Source organism: Leuciscus leuciscus (assembly GCF_965113295.1).
Source record: "Leuciscus leuciscus genome assembly, chromosome: 25".
Lineage (NCBI taxonomy): Eukaryota > Metazoa > Chordata > Actinopteri > Cypriniformes > Leuciscidae > Leuciscus > Leuciscus leuciscus.
The window spans coordinates 21678149-21701686 of record NC_138724.1 but is presented as its reverse complement, the minus strand read 5'-3'; the positions used below and the strand labels follow the sequence as shown (position 1 = coordinate 21701686).

General features: G+C 37.9%; 2 protein-coding genes across 4 annotated transcripts in view; one reads left to right on the top strand and one right to left on the bottom strand.

Moving 5' to 3' along the window:
- Window positions 1-75: 75 nt before the first annotated feature.
- ldhd (lactate dehydrogenase D) lies at window positions 76-10070 on the bottom strand. The gene is made up of 11 exons (XM_082159499.1): window positions 9871-10070; window positions 9525-9637; window positions 8328-8469; window positions 8044-8185; window positions 6003-6162; window positions 5712-5911; window positions 5074-5202; window positions 4181-4308; window positions 2995-3085; window positions 2794-2905; window positions 76-739 (listed from the first exon to the last, which is right to left on the bottom strand). The coding sequence occupies exons 1-11, from the start codon at window positions 9952-9954 to the stop codon at window positions 574-576; spliced, it is 1467 nt and encodes a 488-aa protein (XP_082015625.1). The 5' UTR covers window positions 9955-10070; the 3' UTR covers window positions 76-573.
- Window positions 9562-23538, top strand: part of snrkb (SNF related kinase b) — a 27705-nt gene continuing 13728 nt past the window's right edge. Inside the window, exons 1-2 of one of the 3 annotated variants that reach the window (XM_082159496.1) lie at window positions 9562-9695; window positions 22512-23189. In XM_082159496.1, coding sequence (XP_082015622.1) covers window positions 22601-23189 — 589 coding nt within the window. In that variant the 5' untranslated portion in view covers window positions 9562-9695; window positions 22512-22600. Of the gene's footprint in view, window positions 9696-15717; window positions 16015-22511; window positions 23190-23538 lie in introns of those variants that run through there. The other 2 variants (XM_082159497.1, XM_082159495.1) reach the window with 2 other exon arrangements.

Here is a 23538-nt window from a genome sequence, read left to right as displayed (position 1 = left end):
TTGCACACACACACAACCAAAGTGTCAAATAAATCCAAAAACTGAATTTTCTAAAAGAACGAGCAGAGACAAAACCATATTATGTGAGCACTTTTTATTTTCTGCATCACATTTAGCTCATCAGATGTTGAGTTCTGCTTCACAGAATCTCTTTCATAAACAATTATATCCATTTCAGTAATAATTATATTCACAGATATGTAGAAGGGGAAATGGCCAGACTAAACACAAGTTTGTCAAGGCACTATGATTTCACATTAATTCATATTTCAGAATGGTGTCAGATTGCCATGGAAAAGCAAAATAAAAGAACTGAATAATAATTTTTCAAGGCTCTTAGAAAATTCTGCCATGTACATTCATAATGTGTTTTCAAAATTATGCTACATAAGAAACGTTGTACTTCTGAATGTTCATGCAGAGAGCTTGAGTGACATGCACCTTTCACAAAGAAAATGCAGATTTTGTAAATCATACAAACCTCTTGAAACAAACCTCATTCTCCTGACCACTAGTGGTCAGAAAGTTTAGTGCAGAGTATAATTTTTAGTGTTCTGTGTTGGTTTGCGGTAATTACAACACCTTTCCAGGATTCATAAGGTTTTTGGGGTCCAGGCTGGCCTTGAGGCCCTGCATAACCTCTATGGCCAACGGACCGACCTCTTCCCTGAGCAGAGCCCGCTTTCCTTGGCCGACCCCATGTTCTCCGGTACAAGTCCCATCCATTGCCAGTGCTCTCCTGCATTGAGAAAGACAACAAAAGAATGAATTAATTCACTGTAATTGTTACTGGCAATAAAATGGACTATTTTAGGCTATTTGGTCTGCATTCATCCAGATACATTTGAACGCTCTTCCAACTGGATCATTTTGAAAATGCTGTTTTCGCGTTGTAGAGTGGATTGTGAAAATGGAGTTATTTGAAAACCATGATGCATGTTTATGTAACGGACGTAGGCCAGTAAGAGCTGTGCGCGTAAACCTCACTCCCCTGGCCTCAAGAGGAACGTTAGCGGCTGCGGTCTTTAGTGTCCGCAACTCCCACGTCGGGTTAGAATCCCGCTCAGAGCAGGTCGAGTAGGAACGGTTACATTTGGTGCCGTGACCCGGATGGGAGTGAGGTTTAGGGGGCTCTCACCAGGCCACAGTGAGAGCTGTGTGTAAACCTCACTCCCCTGCTATGGCGGAATGCTATGTGCAATTCACTAACACAGTGTGGCTAACGATAAATGTACAATCTTCATATAACATTCCTGCAAAGATTCCTCGCAATTGCCGTCCTGTGTCAAAACAGGGCAATTTTAGACCATACATGGAATGGCGATTGAGTGCAATGTGGATGGAGAGCGTTTTGAAATGAAAACGCTGGTTTTAAATGAAGCTGGATTGTAGTCTTAGGGTGAAACCAGAAGCACATCTGGCAGTCTTGATCAGTTGTGCAGCTGAACTGTCTGTCCAGTCATGTTTCGATTCGCAGGTGTTTCCACCTCCACATTCTCCAACTGAATGATGTCGACTGGTCTCGGGTGCTCCCTGGCGCAGCAGAAATCCAACACCTACTCATCTTGTTCATGCAGGTTGTACACACTGTTCGACATGACAAGGTACACCATTGTATTGTATACTCTACCCATAATTCTTGCTGGAATAGAAGTCTAAATCATTTTGTGAGGCAAGCAAAATTATGGAACAAAAGCTGTTGATTGAGCTTAACTTAATGCAGGAATACACTACACGATTTCCCCCATGATTTGCAGTCTGGAGAAGTCAAGGCTAGTTGCCGAAAGTCAGAGCCAGTCTGAAAACGTTGGCCAATTGACAGATTTGACAAAAAATCAAGTGTATAATGGGTACGGTCTCTGATTTTTTTTTAGCTTCAGACTTCGAGTCCATCCAGTCGGAGGAAATCAAACGTGTGATATTTCAAGCCAAACACATTGTTTTTATTTGTCAAGTGCATGTTTCTGTATGAGATTGTTCGGAATGATTTGAAAGTTGTTTAGCGTACGATGCCCAGTTTTTCTCTGTACCTTTTTACAAAGGCGGCAAGTGTGTGATGCCTACTGTTTTAAGATCTGCTCAGATTTTAAAAGTTGTATAGTGTATTCCAGTCTTTAATTGAACCCCACACTTTTCTTTTAAAAGTCAGAAGAATGGTATTGAAGGTACTGGTTTATGGAAGTTAACAGATTAATTAGGCCTGGTCAAGTTCCTCTGAACTTCCAGGTAGACTGTAGTAAAGTTCTCTGATACTAGCTCTCCACACAAGTCCAGCCCGGTAATGTTTCTTCTCCTCTCAGAGTTGCTCTTTCAGTGTGTGAACACTCCTTTTGCAGGTAATAAGTCTATCGTTTTTGCAAACTTGTGCTTTTACAGTAACATCATGTCTGTCATTCACAAAAAGGGCAAGTCCAACTCAATTTGCTCCTATCAGGACAAACTCTTGCGCGTCAGGTCAGCCAGATTTCATTGAACCAAATGAGATTGCGGTGTTTGTCTTCTCTTTGGCTGCTGGTCAGTGCCGATCGCACATCCAATGTACCTGACAGAGACTGCACTTTACCCATAATGACTGAAGGCAGGTAGCCCTTTATTATTTCCAAAGCCAGACACTAGAACCTATGTCTGTCATTGTCAATATACACTCTCCAAATGGCTGAAGACATTCTGAGAAATAATCCTGATATTGATTGGTACACAAAACAAAACTGACAATAGGCACAAAAGGTGCTGCCAGTCCCTCTCAGCCGCCTCAGAAGATCAACGCCGCTGAAAGGAACTAAATAGAAGTACCTGGCCAGTCTCTCAGTGAAGGAGTGAACCCTTTGCACCTCGTCTGGGTCATTAGGATCCAGTACCATTATACAATGGAAATTTCCATCACCTACATGACCTGCAATAGGACCTAGAAAAAAAAAAACATAACCGTATTATATCAGCAGTTTAAAAAACAGTTCTGAACACTAAATGAGAAGATCAAACTAGGCAAGCTACCAGTAAGATTGTTGCTGATTAGATCTTCCTTCGTCTCCACTATAATCTGAGGTAGTCGTGAGATAGGCACGCAGACGTCTGTAGAATATGCCTGCAAGAAAATGAGCACATTTTTGTAAGTTATGTATTCAAATATTTTCTCTTATTTCCCCCCAAATAGTGTAAAACTGTCTGTGGCCGTGTGGTGCTTTCATAACATTGCTCTGTTTGCTAGAGCATTCGGACCAGCCCAGCATAGCAACTGGCTAAGTTTGGGGTTTGGCTGACCTATGGCAGAATGTTTGGGAAACCTGTTGGAAAAAGTCATGATTTTAAGTAAATAGAGATGTATAGTACTGTATGAACAGAATAAGAAATAAAAAAAAAAATATTATTTATATTGTAATTATTTTAGTAGATTATAATATCATTATTATTATTATGTTATTTTAGTACATCTTTGCTAATTAGATCTTCTTTTGTCTAGGCACACATAAATCTGTAGAGAATGCCTGTAAGAAAATGTGTTATTTTTCAGTGTTAAAAAACGTTGTCCAATTCCAACTTAAAATTCATTGACAATTATAATTAAGCCATATTGTTGGCTGGTTTTCCTTAACAAAATGTGTAAAACTGTGTCTCTGGCGCTTTCAAAACATTACTGTTTGTTTGAGCATTCCAACTCCAGCACAGCAACAGTGGCTCAACCAATGGTGTGAGTTTGGGGCAGGGCTATCTGTTTGGTTGACCAATGGCAGAGTGTATGGGAAACCTTTTTGAAAACAGTCATTATTTTTGCAATGCATTATGCACAATCGCACAAAACTTAAATCTTGAGAAAGGACACACGAAAGGACAAAGCAATATTGATCTGATCAACATTTATGCTAAAGGTATTTAGCTTCTGGAACTCATTACTATAGTTTTAAGTTTTAATATAATATACTAAAATGTTATGTCTACTATGGTTAATAATATAATGTACAGTAATATAATATACTATATTATAATATAATATTAGTACACATGCTTCCAATCCTAAAATAAGCAAATATTATGTAAGAATTAAGTATAATAAGCATTCAAGCTTCAATATGATAAACAAGTCTATATGTCAGTCTCAAGTATAAAGTATGTATTCTAAGTTACAAGGAAATAAACTGCACTTGTCTGAGTCAGAATCAAGTCATGCAGTAAATGTCCCCACCTTACATCCAGGCCTCAGGGCCAGGGCAGCGTACCATGCATCATGACGGGCTTTCCACAGCCGGCTGCGGGTCTCCTCATCTTCCGCCCAGGCAAAGTCTGACCCTCCGTTATCACGCGTGATCTCCTCTAAACACAGAACATAATGCTTTTGCAGATGACACATTCTTTCACATATATTATCTGGTTATAAAAAAGTATGTTCAATATAGTATGAATGAAATCCGAACGTTTGTCGTGTTGTTATTGTCATGTGACCTACAGTGTCGTTAGCAACTCTTCTCCCATGGCCTTGTGGTATAGTAAATTATCCACTGGATGCACACTTCAGAATCTCATTAGAAGTAGTATCATGTGAGCCGAGTATTATGTCCAAACTGCATTCTTTATAGTAGGTACTATTTGGTTTGAAACATAGTTTGTGACTATTAAAAAATGTTTGATCTACATAGTATGAATGTGTGTAGTATGAATGGAATTTGGACGTACTACTTCCGCCATGTTGTCATAATCATGTGACCTATGGCATCAGTTGCGTCGCTTCACTTCCATTCACTAATCCTTTCCCGTGGCCTCATGGGATAGTAAAGTGTCCATCGTATGCGCACTTCAATGTCTCACCAGAAGTAGTACATCATACGGGTACTTTTCACTTACTGTTTTATGAAAACTATGAATTCGGACATACTACTCAGCTCACATACTGTTTTTCGCCTACTATATAGTATGGAAGTAGGCATATTCTCGAGCCATAGGCAAGGCTACTATCACTACCTAGTGTACTATAATCAAAGCTCACCTAGTGCACACTAAAAACCCTCTAAATGGCATTGTTTTGCATTTGTAAAATACAGTTTTTGTACACATTTATTTTTTGGTTTTATCCACAAATACCTGTGATGGACACTTGCTCTTCCATGCTCTTGGAGCTCCCATGGAACTCCAGGAAGAGAGTGGGCGTTACGGCATAGGACAGGTTGTTGAAGAGATTGCAGGCGTTTATCATCACATCATCCAAGAACTCTGCGAACGAAACATATCAGCACCAATTAAGTTGTGTGAGGCCTTTGTGGGTAGAAAGTCCAGGGTTAAAAAAAAATGTATGCCTCACTGCAGCCTCGATTTAAAAATCGAAGAGACCGGTCATGCCTGATTACTCATAAATTGGATGGAGCTACTGGTGGAATATTTTCCCTGAGTGGACTGCAAAAGAAGAAACACTTTGTGGTTCTGAGAACCAAGCAATTCATTAAACCCTTGACTGCGCTCAGTGTTGACTATGTATAAGGACGGTGTTTCCTTCTGAATTAATGTTTATGTTATTGCAAGAGCCTTTAATGAATAGATTAAAATGAAATGAATAGAGTTCTGGACTAAATCGCACAGCTAGGCATGCATGTAGTTTCGAGTGCCACAGTCTGTGATTTTACAAGAATACAACACAAGAGACCAACTGTTCTTTTGTTACGTTAAATGCCAATGGCGGCAGCACACCAAGCACACTGCGACCATGTTCTTCAACCTTCACTCACCTATGCGGGCGATGGGCACTCCAGCTTGCAGAATCTGAACGGTGCTGTCCACCGCTGATTGGACAGATGGAAAGGAGCAGACAGCTGACACCATACTTTCAGGAATACCATACAATCGAAGTGTGGCTTTGGTAATGATACCCAAAGTTCCCTCAGAGCCCACAAAAAGGTTTGTCAAGTTGTAACCAGCAGCTGTCTTTCTGAAAGGGCATTGCATTGTGAAAGTCCATCAAGTGTAGACAACAGTAGGTTTAGTTCAACTCGAAAGATGCTTCGAGTTTGCAGTCATACCTTGGACGACGCCCCCTGCCTGCTGTGTGGAGGACTGCTCCATCTGCTAGAACCACCTCCAGGTTCAGGACGTTCTCGCGCATTGTGCCATAACGGACGGCGTTTGTGCCTGATGCGCTAGTTGCAGCCATGCCGCAGAGAGATGCGTCGGCACCTGGATCTGTGGAAATATATTCCTTAACCATTATTCATTTCCAAACGTATAACACAAAAATAAAACCAAGTTAAAGTTTAAATTAAGGCCCGTTCACACATAGGACGATAAATCTATAACTAAACTACACAGTAATCATCCCAATTCCATGAGAAAAGTGAAGTCCACATCACAACTATAACAATAACGATATAGGAATATCAGGAATGATATAATTTTTTTCAGCTGATGAAGGTTGGCAACCAATCAGAATCCATCCTGCTTTAAAAAGCTTGAGCTTCTAATGCGGCAGGCAACAAAACTGCAGCGCTCGCTTATAATAAACAGAACAATATTGTGTGTTGGTGTGGATGTGTAACCCCTCAGGTCCTACTCGCCCCGCTCTGTGCGGGCCTCTGTAAGACTGAAGAAACTGGAAGAACTTTCCCTTCACCCCTTTCCCCCCCCCATCTCTTCTCTCTCTCATGCGGAGGTCACCTGAAATTCACCCACAAATCTATATGGTTTAATTAATATGGTGAACAATTATCATACAACACTATACATGTTTGGTATAATTTGAATGAAATGTCTCAGTGCGACTGGTACAAAGGTCTCAAAGGTAATAAAAGTTTTTAAATGTTTAGAGATATCTTGCTTACAGAGGAGGATGAATTTTTCATGCAAATGACATCCTGCCCTCAAGAGGTGTAAACTCTGGAGACTGTGATTAATGCAAATTCCCGTTGTTAGCACATTCTTCCATTTGAAAGAGGTTTCTGTCTTGGTCTGAGTATTTAAAGAAATGTTTCAAGAGGCTCATGGCGATTTGTAAATCAGGTATGCATCTTTTACTCTTAACTTCAGAGCATTTGATGTTATGTATTGATTATCTTTTAATTGATTCTGTAATTGGCATGATACATTTACCTGACTAAATTGTTACATTTGATTTTATTCTGACTTACTCTGAAATGATTGATTCTAGTAGATTACGTTAAGTCCACAACACCAAAAGTATACGCTCAGGTTGGTAACAGACTAAAATACAGCTTAGGTGGGGCAGAGGAGCACAACGCCTGAAGTTTTAGAGATCCGACTAACACATTGGCATTAGTCATGTATACTTTAGAGGCCAAAAATGGGTTTTCCGTTTAGAACAACAGAGTGTTGTTAGACCAATCTAAATAGGGGTGAGCCTCAAACCTCTGATTATTGTATAGTATTATTCTAACTAAGTGGATGTGTAATATACACTATAAGTGTAATATAGTCTTACATTAATTATGTGTGTTTAGATCTATGGGGACTAAATAATATATTCTAAAATGAGCAAGTAGAGTACGGCCGTCTAGACTATTAGTCAATAGCCTCTGTCTAATGACCGAGACTGACAAGCTTGTGGTTATGAGATCATATACCCAGCCGGTGAGAGACTCAAAGTGTTATAGGAATCCAGATGAACGAGTGTAATTTCAATAAAGAGTTTAATTGAATAATCAAACATTCACCTAAGTTTAATGATCTTTAAACATCATTTAAAACCTTTTTAATTGTTGGAGTCAGATGAAATAAAGAGGTAATTAAATGACTTTGCCCCACTGAAAAGACAGTAACACGCAGAAACCTTCACCCGCTTATCGGAAACTGTCGTTGGACCGTTTGGGCGGGCCTTACACCTCGAACCCGGGTCTCTGGGAGCGCCTCTTGAGATCAGGGGAGTGAGGTTTATACACACAACTCTTACTAGTTGGCCTCCATTACAGATGCAATTATAGACATTGCTATAGTTATCGTTCTTGGTGTAAACGGGCCTTTAGGCTTAACTTAATCTGTGTATTCAGGCATACAATTTATTTTATTTATGTGATCTACTTTGTACTTATAATACAGAAGAATTTGACAGACCAACAGGAAACCAGAGGCCAGTGTCACGCAGGTATGAATTGAGGCCTTTGCGCGTCACACCTGGCTCCACCGTCACGTCAAAATCCTCTTGGTGAAGATCAAGGACCTGGTCCATTTTTCTCAGACTGAAACACACTCCACCCTAACAAACACACACACACTTTTTAAAAAACATTAATAGATGTGTACTTAACCGTAACCTTTTTTCGAAGGTTAGATTTGAAGTCTAAAACTTGCCCTGTCACAGTCAAACTCTTCTTCTGTCTCTTCTCTACTGGACCAACCTGCAGAGCACCAACACCTCCCTCCAGGCCTGTCCCTGTACCAAACGGGATGATGGGTAGTTGGTGGTGGTGACAAATTTTGGCAAGAGCACTGACTTCATCTACAGACCGAGGAAACACCACCACATCTGGTGGTAGACATCTGACATGGCAAGAAAAAAAACAGGAATATGTATATACCAAATCAGTTTTAAATGTTAGATAATTTGTATACTAAATTTTGATGTTTATTTAATTTTGCAATGAAACAGGAGTACGAAGCATCCAATCTTCCATATTGAGACACACATCCATGATTTGATACTCGGTTATTGTCAATGTTGTAAACAGTTGTGCTGCTTAATATTTTTTTGAAACCTGTGATACCTTTTTCAGGATTCATTGATGAATAAAATGTAAAAAAAAGAACAGCATTTATTCAAAATAGAATTATTTTCTAACAATATAAATCTTTACTATCACTTTTTAGCAACACATCTTTGCTGAATAAAAGTATTAATTTCTTCTTTTTTTTTTTACTTTTGAATGGCAGTGTATATTCTTACAAAATATTTCTATTTTACAATAAATGCTGTTGTTGTTTTTTTTGTCTTTTTATTCATCAAAGATTCCTGAAAAAACTATCACAGGTTATAATATATATTAAGTAGCACAACTGTTTCCAACATTGATAATAAATCATCATATTAGAATGATTTCTCAAAGGATCATGTGACACTGAAGACTGGAGTAATGGCTGATGAAAATTCAGCTTTGCATCACAGAAATAAATTATATTTTAAAAGTATATCAAAAATAGAAAACCATTATTTTAAATTGTAATAATATTTCACAATATTATTGTTTTTTCTGTATTTTCGATCAAATAAATGCAGGCTTGATGAGCTAAGAGACTTATTTCAAAAAACATTAAAAATAGTAATGTTATATATACTGAGGATTGATTTATTATGCCTGTGGATCCACGCTGTAGATGATTATTTATGTCTGGGGTGCAGGAGAAAAGGGGGAAATAAAGTTGCATGCTGAACGGACCCACACGACTGTTTAGTGAATCTGTCGCTTGAACTACTTTAAATCATTAACTCGGACGCTACAGTTGGTTTATTTGTTCTTGAGGGTGGACCAACTGCTGCACAGTTTGCATAACATTTAATTGCGGGTGGCACTCACTCAGGTATGGCAGTGAAATCTTACCTGTGCACGGACTCATCCCTGCCGTGCTGTTCTCTGACAGCTGACCCCACAGACACGCCTTCATCCCCGCTAACCGAGCGAAACGATGTGATAGCCCGCTCGACGGCTCCAGTCTTGTTATCAAAGAAAGAAATGCACTGACTGTTTACCTGAATTACTCTTTGGTGACAGGTACGTTAATAATAATTATTATACATTTTATTGTAATGTTTACATTTATTTTTAATTCGTTATTTATAACTTGTGGGGAAAATATTTTTATGTTTCGAGATTTATTATCTGCATAAACAGACTGTCTATTTATTAGAATTATGTTATAGTGAACAGGAATGATGTCAGAGCTTACTTTAGCAGAATATCTCCTGCACCTCCCGTAAGTAAACGGCAGCCGTGGAGAAATTAAGCGTAGGGCTTGTCTGAACGAGTTCATTTCCACTTCTTACAAAATCCGTGCTGATTCTGAAATAACCAAGCTTTAATGCATAACGTCAGTTAAGAGTGTATATGTAAATATTCTTCCGGATCAGCGTAACTGCGTCACGCCTCCTCTGAACCTCAAGCCCCGCCCTGGAGATTTGGCTTTGAAATCTTCAAAGACCTTCACCCTATGCCTTCACTCAGTAGATTTATCTGATTTGCTGAAAGACAGATTATTTATAAATGTTAATTAGCTTGATCATTAATTAGCATTAGTTTCAAGTCACTTTCGTCGCAGCATTGGCGGAGTACCATCTCGTATTTAACAACACAAAATACAGCAAGGTTTTTTTTTTAACATCAAATCTTAAAAAATGAAAAAGATAGACATGTGCATCAGTGAATGTTTTGCTTTTTTATTTTTGTAATTAATTTACGAAGCCACTGTGAAAGTTTATCGTTACATATTATATTGTTACAGACAATGCTATCATATTTTGTGCGATTATTTCATTTTAAATGAAAACCCTGACAATGTCACTGCTAAATACCTAAGTATTATGGAATTCCGCCATGTTTCTAACTGACACGCTCCCAACTCGTAAACTCGGGGCTTAATGAAAATCCCGAGTTTCCCACTCGTAAGCAGGCGCAGCCTAAATAAAATTTTATTTCTAGCACTTTTAACGCAACATTGTACAAAGTGCTTTACACAATAAAACACAATCATTAAAATACATTAATTAAGAGCTATAGTAGCCTACGTAAAGAAACAAAAAAATATCAAAACCCCCATTTAAAAATAAACACACGTTCAGATGATCTAATATCAACTGGCAAACTATTCCATAGTTTTGGAGCCCTCACTGCTAACGCCCTATTCTCTAGTTACAAATCTAGTTCTTGGAACAGCCAGCAGCTTATAGAAAGAAGATTTAAGACATCTCCCTGATTCATAAGGTCTCAGGAGCTCAGTTAAATGTGCCAAACCATTTACAGCTTTATATGTCAACAATAACATTTTAAAATCAATCCTTAAATAAACAGGTAACCAATGTAAAGAAGTTAAAACAGGTGTAATATGATGAAATAACTTTCTTGTCAGTAATCTGGCGGCTGCATTCTGCACTAGCCTAATGTTATCGCGATAAAGTGCGATGGTTCAAAGAAGAGAACAAAGCATTACAACAATCAAGGCGGGAAGAAATAAAAGCATGAATACGTTTCTCTGTATCGTTAAAATTAAAAAACCGCCTCACCTTGGTAATGTTTCTTAATTGATAAAAAATAAGACTGAACCAACTTCTTGACATGAAATTAAACATTTAATTGGAATCAAAACGAACACCCAAATGTATTACTACCTGCTTAAAGGGTTAGTTCACCCAAAAATGAAAATTCTGTCAGTAATTACTCATAATGTTGTTCCAACCCCGTAAGACCTTCGTTCATCTTCGGAACACAAATTAAGATATTTTTGATTAAATCTGAGAGCTGTCTCACTCCTCCATAGGCTTCTAAGACATTATAACTTGCTGGCCCAGAAAATGCATTAAAGACATCATTAATATAGTCCAAGTGACTCCAGTGGCTCAATCTTAAGTTTATAAAGCGACGAGAATACTTTTTGTGCGCAAAAAAAACAAAAATAACGACTTTATTCCACTATTAATTTCATTCTCTCTGGGCCTCGAGTTTTTTCACGTAGTGTAATAGCGCAGCACTTCTGTGTTGTACGTCACACGCATGACACACATGACCAGCGTCGGCCAATAGTGAGCCTACGTGGTGACGTGCAACACAGACGCGCAGCGCTTAAACACTACGTGAAAAAACTCGAGGCCCAGAGAGAAGGAAATATATAGTGGAATAAAGTCGTTATTTTTGTTTGTTTTTGCGCACAAAAAGTATTCTCGTCGCTTTATAAACTTAAGATTGAGCCACTGTAGTCACTTGGACTATATTAACGATGTCTTTAATGCATTTTCTGGGCCAGCAAGTTATAATGTCTTAGAAGCCTATGGAGGAGTGAGACAGCTCTCAGATTGAATCAAAAATATCTTAATTTGTGTTCCGAAGATGAACGAAGGTCTTACGGGGTTGGAACAACATGAGGGTGAGTAATTACTGACAGAATTTTCATTTTTGGGTGAACTAACCCTTTAATATTAGGAAAAACCCCATTAAGAGCAAGCTCAATCTTATTTTTACGTGAGCTCTGACCAATTATCACAACTTCAGTTTTAATATTTACGACTTTCGTTACGACTTTGTGGGGCGTTCAAATCGGTTCATCTCAGTACGATCTTTCCCACATTACTTGAATGCACCGTAATTGCCTTACGTAATTAATCATAAACTAATCTTTATCATAGTAAGATTTGCTGGAGAATACGTTTATTTTCTAGTCTCTGTATGCTTTCAGGCATGATAACTTCCAAGGGAACAGTACTATTTAAAACTATCAAGTTTTAAAGGGATAGTTCACCCAAAAATGAAAAAATTGTCATTCTTTAAAATATCTAATTTTATGTTCAACAGAAGAAAGAAACTCATACAGGTTTGGAACAACTTGAGGGTAAGTAAATGATGAGGGGGGGAAAACATGTTTGGGTGAACTATCCCTTTAATAGTAGGCATAGTTATTAGAGAGCAAGCCACAAGGTGGCAATATTACATCACACAGACAGTCCTCTGTTTTGGCAATTCAATAGACATCAGCATGGACCCACTGTCTTTGAAAAATGACTTTAACATGTGAAATAGTTTAATATATATATGATCAATAATTCGTAAGAATTTCTCAAAATTGACTTCTATATTTCGATACTACTTTTTCCAAAATGGTTTAAACAGTTTGGTCTTCCATTAAATTAATTCTCTGATGTAGCCTAAGCCTACCATTTCATAAACTTGTCAAAATTAAAAACATGTCCCAAGATATCAGGAAACTATTCGTTTTTAAATTAGACTTCTTCATTTATGAAATAAAATAAGCAGAAAAATAGGCCACATGGGATGTTGTCATTGTTCAAACCCGCATTTTGACAGGTAATATAAATCCATAATTATACCCAGATGATGAAATTGTGCAAGCGTAAACTTATATCTCAATGCAGAAATGCCCCTGAGGTACTGTGAGTTGTGTTGAACTAAATCAGTTCAGCTGAGCTGACCTTTATTATTTTGTCAGCATGCGTTTGAATTTACATATTAATACACCCTCATATGCAAGTCTAGATGAAGATCCGGTGGGCTTTGCAACCTGCGTAGATCGAGCTGACAAGTTACGGCATCGGTTCCCATAGTAACCAATGTGTTCTCCGCCATGTACGGACGTCATTTGTTCCCCATGGGGAGAGTCTGTCTTTCTCTCCTCTTAAATAGTTACATTGTGCCTGGGTTGACTAACACGGATGAAAGCGTACACTCATTACAAAGAACTTCAAACTTGATAATCGTCAAACTTGTTTCTAATAAAAACCCCATGGATGTGGTCTGACCAACGTTCTTGACGTAGTTAATATGAAGAGATGAACAATACAAGTATTTTTATATTATCTAAAATTATGGAGGTGCTTGTGCTAGTCATTGTGTAAAAGTGTGTGACTGTCGGATTGTTTAAATGAATCTTTTGTGACAAGGGCATTTCATATTTGGTGTTTTGATGACATCACGGTCTCCTTGACTCCAGTGTTTTGAGGATGTCAGACTCAGTCAGTCAACCTCACAGTTCCAGCGTAGAGAGGAAGTGAGTGCACGGAATCTTGATCAGTTCCTCCAGTGTTCTGGAATCTTAAAAATGTCCTCTGTTCCGACTTGTACATTCACCACTATTAACACGCACGGTCTGTTGAGACGTCTGGCATCCCAGACATCCCGATGATGTTAAAATAATAGTAGTAATTTCCAAATTAACCTTTAATTTCCCCTTCAGAATCTTTTAATATGCTCCTCTGACCTCATGAAAACCCGTTCAGCAGCTGTTATTGAAGCTTTCTGTTGTATCACACTGTACTTTTGGGGGGTGCACAATGCAAACATGATGAGTTTTCCGTAAAGCTCCATAAATCTACACTGTAAAAATGTTAATTTTAAAGAATGAGGCAAAAAACTGCTTCAGTAAAACCTTTAAGTTACCTTATATAGCACAAAAAAACTTTACATATAAAGTAAATATAAGCAAAAAGTAGGCTATTAATTTGCCTTATTTTTTTATTTTTATTTTTTTTTTTTTTTTATTATTTATGCAAACATATAGACCTGATGAGTTTTCCGTAAAGCTCCATAAATCTACACTGTAAAAATGTTACTAATTTTAAAGTATGAGGCAAAAAACTGCTTCAATAAAACCTTTAAGTTACCTTATATAGCACAAAAAAACTTTACATATAAAGTAAATATAAGCAAAAAGTAGGCTATTAATTTGCCTTATTTATTTTATTTATTTTTTATTATGGGTAACATAGGCTACATAAACAAATATTTACAATAAAATATATATTAGTGTATTATTTTTTATTATTATTATTTTTTAAATTTGGTTCTTTTTAAGTAAAGAGTATGTAGACGTGGTTTTAGATTTTGTTTAAATACACTGAAAATATATATATTTTTAAATGTTTTTGAAAGAGGTTTTTATGCTCACCAAGGCTGCATTTATTTGATCATAATATATAGTAAAGAAATAGAAAAGCATAGAAATACAGTAAAGCTTATGTAATATTGGGAAATATCATTACAATTTGAAATAACTGTTTTCTGTTTTACTTATATTTTACAATGTCATTTATTTATGTGATGCAAAGCTGAATTTTCAGCATCATTACTCATCATTACTGTGCACAAGGTTAATATTTAGCATAAAACACACCAAAATCATTACAGTCTTCAGTCACATGATCCATCAGAAATCATTCTAATATTCTGATTTGCTGCTCAAGAAACATTTCTGATTATTATCAATGTTGAAAATAGTTGTGCTGCTTAATATTTTTGTGGAAACAGTACTTTTTCAGAATTCATTAATGAATAAAGAGTTCAAAAGATCAGCATTTATTAGAAATAGAAGTATTTTGTAACATTATAAATGTCTTTTGATCAATGTAATGCATCCTTGCTGAGTAAAACTATTCATTTCTTTTCTTTTTTTAAATACTGAGATTACTTATTGATCCTAAAACTTTTTAAATGGTAGTGTAGTTAAAGAAATTCTTCTTAATTTAGTAATAATCTAGCCTATTCATTTATGTTGTTTAATTAATATAATAATACGTGTGTGGATCACATTGTGCACAGTGTCTGTTATTATTAACCGCAGATGTGGAGAGGCCAGTTCCAGGTCATTGTGCAGCCTTCCATTGAAGCATATGTTCCTATCAGTTAATAACAAACAGATTTTAATAGCTCATACAGTATAGGCTGGTATAGAAACATTTTACTTTTTAATAGCAAACTTGCAGCAGCATGTTTTTTCTATTGCAAGTCTAACAGAAACTATTTTCAATTCTTAAATTGCTCGTCATATGCCTGTGTTCTATATGCTCATTACAGACCTTGCAAGAATGTTCAGATTGCACAAGTGAGTCAGCTTATTTGCATATACTGTGACATTAAAGTGACCAAAATCGCACATAAATGAGCGGAATGTCAGTCCGAGTGATGTTGTTCCATTCAGTCCCTTCACCTAATTATAGCCAGTTGCATAATAGTCTTCTTGAGACTTAAGAAACATTTCATATGGCCCTGCCTAGTCAACTCACTCGCCCTCACTCACTCAAGTCCGGGTAAGCTGGAATGCATTGACGTCAGAGGAGGGAGAGCGCTCGAGCGCTAGAGCAGAAGTGAGCGCGAGCACTGCGGAGCGACGCGCGCACCACTACATGCCTCGTCCTGGTCGGACAGTGGGCATCATTTATTGATAAAAACAACAGCGAGCAGACGTGTGAAGATATTGGGAAGCGAATATTTTGTTTAGCCTCCAGAAATATACACAAGGGGAAGCTGAGAGTATTTCCAACGGATGCTCGTTTACATAGACGCATGAAACGCTGCCTACCACTTTATATGGTAAGTTATTATAGAAAACAAATGCGTTTTGTGTATTTAACTATTTGTTGAATTGAATGCTGAAATCGCCCGTGAGGATTGATACAGGCCTATGGGATATATATGTAGGGTTTAATTCCATTGAGTTTAATTTGGGATCATTGAGAGCCTGTCAGAGTGTAATAGTTTGATGTTATTGTTTGTGTTATAGTTAATAATGATGATTTTAATTATCTGATGTACTATTGTTTTATTCGTGTCATTTTATGTAGTTGACAGGTTATTAGCTAGTAACTATTAGAAAGACTAAATTATTAAAGGTGACTTAGAGATGTGGTTTGCGGACAAACACTGGGTCGGACTCGGAGGCATTGTGCTGGCCTGCATATCGGTTCTCTCTCTCTCTCTCTCTCTCTCTCTCTCTCTCTCTCTCTCTCTCTCTCTCTCTCTCTCTCTCTTCACACACACACACACACACACACTCAGTATGGTAGTCATATCCTCCAGTCCGCTCTTTGTTATCCTAGGCCTGGAGACATTCAGGGGCATCTAACAGAAGGACACACACAGGTAAGAGAAAGAAAACAAGGCAAAGAGACAGAAAGAAGGGCAGAGAAATTGAGGGTCACATTGCTTTATATATAATATTTAATGAACAACATATTGCTCTGTGTTGGTGCAAAGTCAAAATGCACTGTTCCATAAGTGCATGAATCCTGTGACAATGCAAACTGATAAACAAGAGAGATGCATTTAGGAGCAGTTATTATTGTTGAACTGACAGGTTTTGTGGCAATTAAACTGAATACTTAGTGAGATTCTTAGCAATGCAAAGGATGCTGGCTAAAGTCATTAGACTGATGTCTTTCTGATATATATATAGCCTATATATATATCTATATATATGGTCTTGTATGTTCTGCATTATTGTTGATACTTGAGTGTGAGTATATATATAGCTTGCAGCCATAGTCCTAGACTCAGCAGTGTTTGTTTGTGCACATGTACATGTGTGTGAGCATATGTGCAAGCGTGTGTGCTGGCAAACTACCAAGTTTGTGGGTTTCACAGTGATTCTTTTGTGCCTTGAAAAGAAGAAGTGTGCATGTGTGTGTCAAGTGTTATCACAGTAGTGTCCTAAGACACATCAGCTCCATCACAAGGCTGACCTGAGGGAATCGGGACAAGAGGGGAGTGCAGGTCACCTAGATCAAGTTTCGCCTACATTGTAGAAACCAAATTTCCTCAGACTGACTGATCGTGTCATGTCGCACAGCAGATTTGCGCTCAATGTTGACAGACTAACTTCTTGTCACTGGAAATATACATAGGAGACAATGTCAAATTTAAAGCCAAGTGGAAAGAAAGAGACAAGTAATAAAAAGCTACCTCACTGTCTACTGTCTACATAGGCAGATACCTTCTAAGATAGCATCCTATTAGTCATGCAGCCTCATAAGTGATGAATTTGTAATGTTCTACATAGGTAGTATGAAAAGCAATTGATTTCAATTGAGTTTTTTCCATTAGCATGTTGCAGAACTAAACTTGCGATATTTTAAGCATATCAACTCTCTGCACACAAATACTGGGTGAAGTATGTAATTTTTTATAAATAATTTTCATAATTATATAATAATTATTTTATATAAATAATTATAAATCAGTGGAAAAACACAAGGACTTAAAGGGATAGTTCACCCAAAATTTAAAATTCTGTCGTAAATGATTTAATTTTATAACATTGATATTTACGCTTTCATTTCTACACGCTTGAATTGAGTACCAATATAGAATTTACTTCTTTCCTGAACTAACTTTTTCATGTAAATTACATTGTTTTGTTTTTTCTGTAGTATTTTTTTTTTCAGTGCAGTTCACCCAAAAATGAAAATTCTGTCATCATTTAATCAGCCTTAAGTTGTTCCAAACCTGTATAAATGTCTTTGTTCTGCTGAACACAAAGGAAGATATTGTGAAGACTGTTGGTAACCAAACAGATCTCGGGCCCCATTGACTTCCATTGTAGGAAAAACATACTATGGTAGTCAATGGGGCCCATCAACTGTTTGGTTACCAACAGTCTTCACAATATCTTCCTATGTGTTCAGCAGAACAAAACAATTTATACAAACTTTGAATAATTTGAGAGTGAGTAAACGATGACAGAATTTAAATTTTTTAAGTGAACTATCCCTGTAAATCACGTATGCGCAATGGTCAAATAAATTCATACAGCGCATGCGTACATAGAAAATGGAATGCAAAAAGGCATTCTGTGTGAAGGTATATTAAGTATATTTATATAGTTAACGATTCTCATTTTGTCCGCCATCTTGGAACTTATTGCAATGCATTCTGGGATTGCATGACTCCTGATTTGACACTGCCTATGAATTTGGACTAAATTCTGTTTAGGAGGCAGATAGACCTGGAGTGTGAACTTCAAATTTTCCCTCAGTAGGCACTAGGCACCCAGACAGCAACATAGTGTCGGCCCAGATCCGGGCCACATCTGGTACATGTGGATTCCACAATTACTAGGTTTTGGAACCCTGGGTGTACATTCACGAATATTCGCATAGATTATTTCATATTTGTACGCAGAGGAGAACTTTTTTTTTCGAAAAATAATTCTACCTAATTCACAGCACATGCGTATGCGCATGAATTTATTCTTAACCTCATTCTATTGTTAATGAATTTGGAGTATTCAAAATGACCCACCGTGTGCACAAGGTTAATAGTTTGCATAAAACATGGCAAAACCATCTTTATATAAGGGCTTTTCACACAACCTTTCCACCTTTCCTTATCCTTTACATTATTTCATCCCAGCAAACATTTGACGCTCTCGAAAGATCTCTAAATATCTACATACCAAACAATTTATCTTTTTTTTTTTTTTTTACGTACGTGGTTTCATTTTTCCCCATAAATTTAGAGTAATTTTTAATATTAAAGTTATTGATGTTTGTATGCTGATTTCACTCACAAATTTGTGTGTACGCATACTTAGTGAATGAGACCAACAGTTTGCATTATATGAATTTTACCGATAGACCAGTGGTTTAAATGTTTTACTGTGTGTGTTTGAGTGTACACGTTAATGCACTTCGCACAGCAGGCACGCAAGCTCCCATTGCACCACGCTGACCTCATCACCATGAATATTGCATGATGGGAACATGGGGCGATGAGATCATATCTAAAGGAAACCCCATTATATTCTCCCCAACTCTGCATCTCTTTCACATCTCTTCACTCTGCTCGTCCATCAGCCCTTCAAAAGAGAGAGAGGGATGACTCATCCTTTCACACCTCTCCCCTGGTGCCTCCTGACAGCCCCGCGTACGGGTCTGTGTGTTCCGTATCGGCGTACAAATGAGTCGGGGTCTGTTTTCCTTCTGACTCTCACGCAGCAGGTGACAAAAGACCCCAGCATCTCTCGTTCAGGCAGCAGACATTTTCTCGCAGAAACGCTGAGCTTGCCGAGCCTGCTTCCCTTCTCCTTGACGTGAGTTCCTCGTTTGCAGGAAGTCGAGGAAATGCCATGCCTGCGTGTGTTAGCATGTGTGAGTCTTGTGTAACTGTGAGAGTCATCCCAAATTGCGGATGCTGGGTGTCTGCCTGAGCGCTATCAGGAGGAAGCACCATTTGTGCTCCCTGTAGGAAATACTGCCATGCTTTGTAAATTTATATAGCTGATTCTGAACATGGAAAGGGTGGACAGCCCTATCCTTCCTCAATATAGAGGCCACCCAGCCTTTGTTACATCCTTGTGCTCTGTTTTTGCACTTTCATTTGTCATCTGGTTCTGTTTCTCTTTCGGTCTTACCATTAAATAAATACATCTCACAAAAGGCAACAAAACATCAAAGTTTTGCTCTCCAGGGTGTAAGAAGCAGGAAGTTCTGAATGGAAATAATGATCTTGCAAACACTAAAACAGATCTGATTCTCTTCTGTTAAAGGAATAGCTCACTTTTCATTTGGGGAACGCAAAATATCATTTTATGGAGAATGTTCACACTGCTCTTTTGCATACATTGAACATCCCTTTTTTCTCACATATCATTCAGATGCCCGAATACAATGTGCATGAGGAGTGTAAATATTTGCATAGATGACATATGAATATATCATTACTGAATAATAACATTTTCATGTGTTAGAATTAGATTTAAGTTTTAGTGATTTAATGTGCATTTGTAGTTTTTATTAGTTAACACTTAGATGGGCATCATGGCATTAGTGTCCTTTTCAACCTCTATCATTGGTCATTAAATATTAAGCTCCTTTCATCAAACCACACAAACACACACACACGCACTCTAATAATGATATCGCATTACAGTTATTGATCTACACCATTTGTGCTACACCCCTGTCATCCGACTCCTCTGACGCCAAGTCCCAAAACACTTCTCTCCTCGCACTCCCCTCTTTTTCCACTTATCTCTTTGTATCCCCTCAATCAGAGCATATTTATAAGTTTTATCTGGGTTCCCTCAATTATTTATATGTGAGATTAATGTCAGAATTGTATTTTATTTTATTTTAATGCTGTTGTGTGTCTTTTTAGGCGTTGTTTGTTTTTGTGTTTTGTTTTGTTTTTGTTTTGTTTATTTTATTTGTATTTGTTTGAGGTGCTGTGTGTCTTTTTGGGGCAGTTGTTTGTTTTGTTTTGGTATTTGTTGTGTGTGTATTTTTGAGACAGTTGTTTTGTTTTAGTTTTGTTTTATATTTCTTTTTGGTATTGTTGTTTTGGTTTTTGTTTGATTTTATGTGTCTTTTTGGGATGGTTGTTTTGGTTTTGTTTTATGTGTCTTTTAGGGACGTTGTTTGTTTTGTTTGTTGTTTTGTTTGTTGTTTGTTTGTTTTGGTTTTGCTTGAGTCTTAACTAATCTCCCTTAAGTTTTCATGTGCACCTAATGTTTGAAATACATTTTCTTAATCACATGTCTTGCAACTGCGTGACACAATGATATTACAAAAGATGTGTCTAATACCATAGGGGGGATGTCACAATCAATATAACTTCCTATAGAATTGCACTATTGAATGGGGTTTGTCTTAGCATGCATTATGATGTTACCTCTAGGTATGGCTGAATTTGTAATAGACAGCCATATTCGTGCTTGAACATGTCATTATTGTCACTCCCTATCAGTTTGATAATAGAGGAGTTCTCTGTTAAGTAACTGGGTGGATTTGTTTGAGTTCTTCGTAATAGTAACTACTGTTGCTAAGTAACTGCTGTACTACAAAGTAGGCTCTGTCTGGGTATAATAATATATAATAATAATTGTTTGCTTATGAGACAATTGGTTAATTAGTCAATTATATTTTTCTTCAAAATGTTTTAAGATCAGTGTCTGGCATTCATGCAGGCTAATACCAACAGTATTTCTCTTCTCTTGAGCATACAGTATGCTGTACCTGTATACATAGTGTATACAGTATACCTGTTAGACGGCTTACCCTGAGCTCTCTCCACACACTCATCTTCCTCTGTGAATGTGAAAGTCAAGTGGAGTTTGCCTCTATTTGCAGCACTGTCTATTTCAGCACAAAGAGCACTACATCCCTGCACTTAAAGATTCCTAAAAGGGTTTTCCAGTCTGATGCCACAGAAGAACCTTTTAAAGTTCTGTGCAGCTGCTAGATTGTTCTAAATGGCTGTTGGCACATTGCTTTGTGGTTGCTACGATGTCATGGGTGGTTGCCAGGCTGTTGCTATGCTGTAGCTAAGGTGTTCTGATTGTTTGTTACTTGCTAGGATATTGGTTTGAAGGTTGTTATGATTGGCTTTTGGCATGATGCTATGGGGTTGCCAGGGTGTTACTATGCGATGGCTCAAATTATGAATGGCTGCAAGGGTGTCGCTCAGCTGTTGCCAATGATTTGTGATTGGTTGATGACATGTTGCTACGTGGTTGCTAGGATATTGTAGATGGTTTCTAGGGAGTTGCTGTATGATTACTAACACTGCTCTGGTTGCTAGGCTGTTACTAAGGTATTTTGAGTGGCTGTCGGCACGTTGCTTTGTTGCTGCTAGGGTTTTGCTATTAGGTTGCTAAAGTTATGGATGGTTCTAAGGCCATTGCTCTTGCTAGCATGTTCTGGTTTATGGCATGTTGCTATGCAGTTGCTACAGTTCATTGGGTGGTTTCTAGTATGTTGCTGTGTGGTTACTGACATACTTTATGTTGAGTGATTGTTTGGTATGTGGTATGTGGTTGCTGGTATGTTGCTAGAGTGCTGTGGATGGTTGCCAGGGTGTTGCCTTTCAGTTGCTTGGGTGATCTGAGTGGTTGCTTGCGTGTTGCTCTGCAATTGCTTGGCCTTTCGGGGTTGTTTGGTGGGTAAAGGTTAGGTTTTATCCTATAAGCAAGCATCACTGATTAGATACATTCTCCCCATATATGAGATAAAATTCATTATAACAATTATGTGCAGGGGTTTCGCTGTTTTTGAGTCATTTCCTCACTGTCATTTTCTCTCTTTTGTGTTTCCACAGGTGATGTCTCAGTAGAGTCCCAGTTTCCTTCAGCTCCCTTACGTAAACGAGCCCAGCCCTGCAACTGTACCTCCACTGCTTGATCCAAAATGTCTGCCACCAAAAGCGGTTACGAGGGCAAGATAGCCGGCCTTTATGATCTAGACCGCACACTGGGCAAAGGTCATTTCGCCGTGGTCAAACTAGCCCGTCATGTATTCACGGGCCAACTAGTAGCAGTCAAAGTCATTGACAAGACCAAGCTTGACGATTTAGCAACTGGCCACTTGCTACAAGAAGTCCGTTGCATGAAACTCGTCCAGCACCCCAATGTAGTGCGACTGTATGAGGTCATCGATACACAGACCAAGCTCTACCTCATCCTAGAGCTGGGCGACGGAGGTGACATGTACGATTACATCTTGCGTCACGAAGGCGGGGTGGCCGAAGTCACGGCGAAAGTGCACTTTGCGCAGATTGTACGAGCGATAGCCTACTGCCATCGTCTGCATGTTGTCCACAGAGATCTGAAGCCGGAGAATGTGGTGTTCTTCAGGCAGCAAGGGACGGTGAAGCTAACAGATTTTGGCTTCAGTAACCACTTTAAGCCTGGGACAATGTTGATGACCAGCTGTGGTTCACTAGCATATTCCGCCCCAGAAATACTGCTAGGCGAAGAGTATGATGCTCCTGCAGTGGGTAAGTGATGAAACTTTATTTTTTTGGACATTGCACCTCCCACAAATTCTTGTATCACAGTTTCCCTTCTTCTATCTGTTTCCAAATGTGTTGTTTTATTCAGCCAGTCAATCAGAATGCATTCAGAATCCCTGAAGCAAATTCGCATGAGAGCCACATTCTCAATAAAGTCACTCCAAAGATTGAAAGATTTGTTGATTTTAATAGTGTAAGATTCATAGTTTCAAAGATTCAGAGATTTTAAGATTCCAAAGATTGAAATATTTAACATTCTAAGGATTCATAAGAGATTCGAAGATTCATAGTTTCAAAAGATTTATCTTCTATCTGTTTCCAAGTGTGTTGTTAT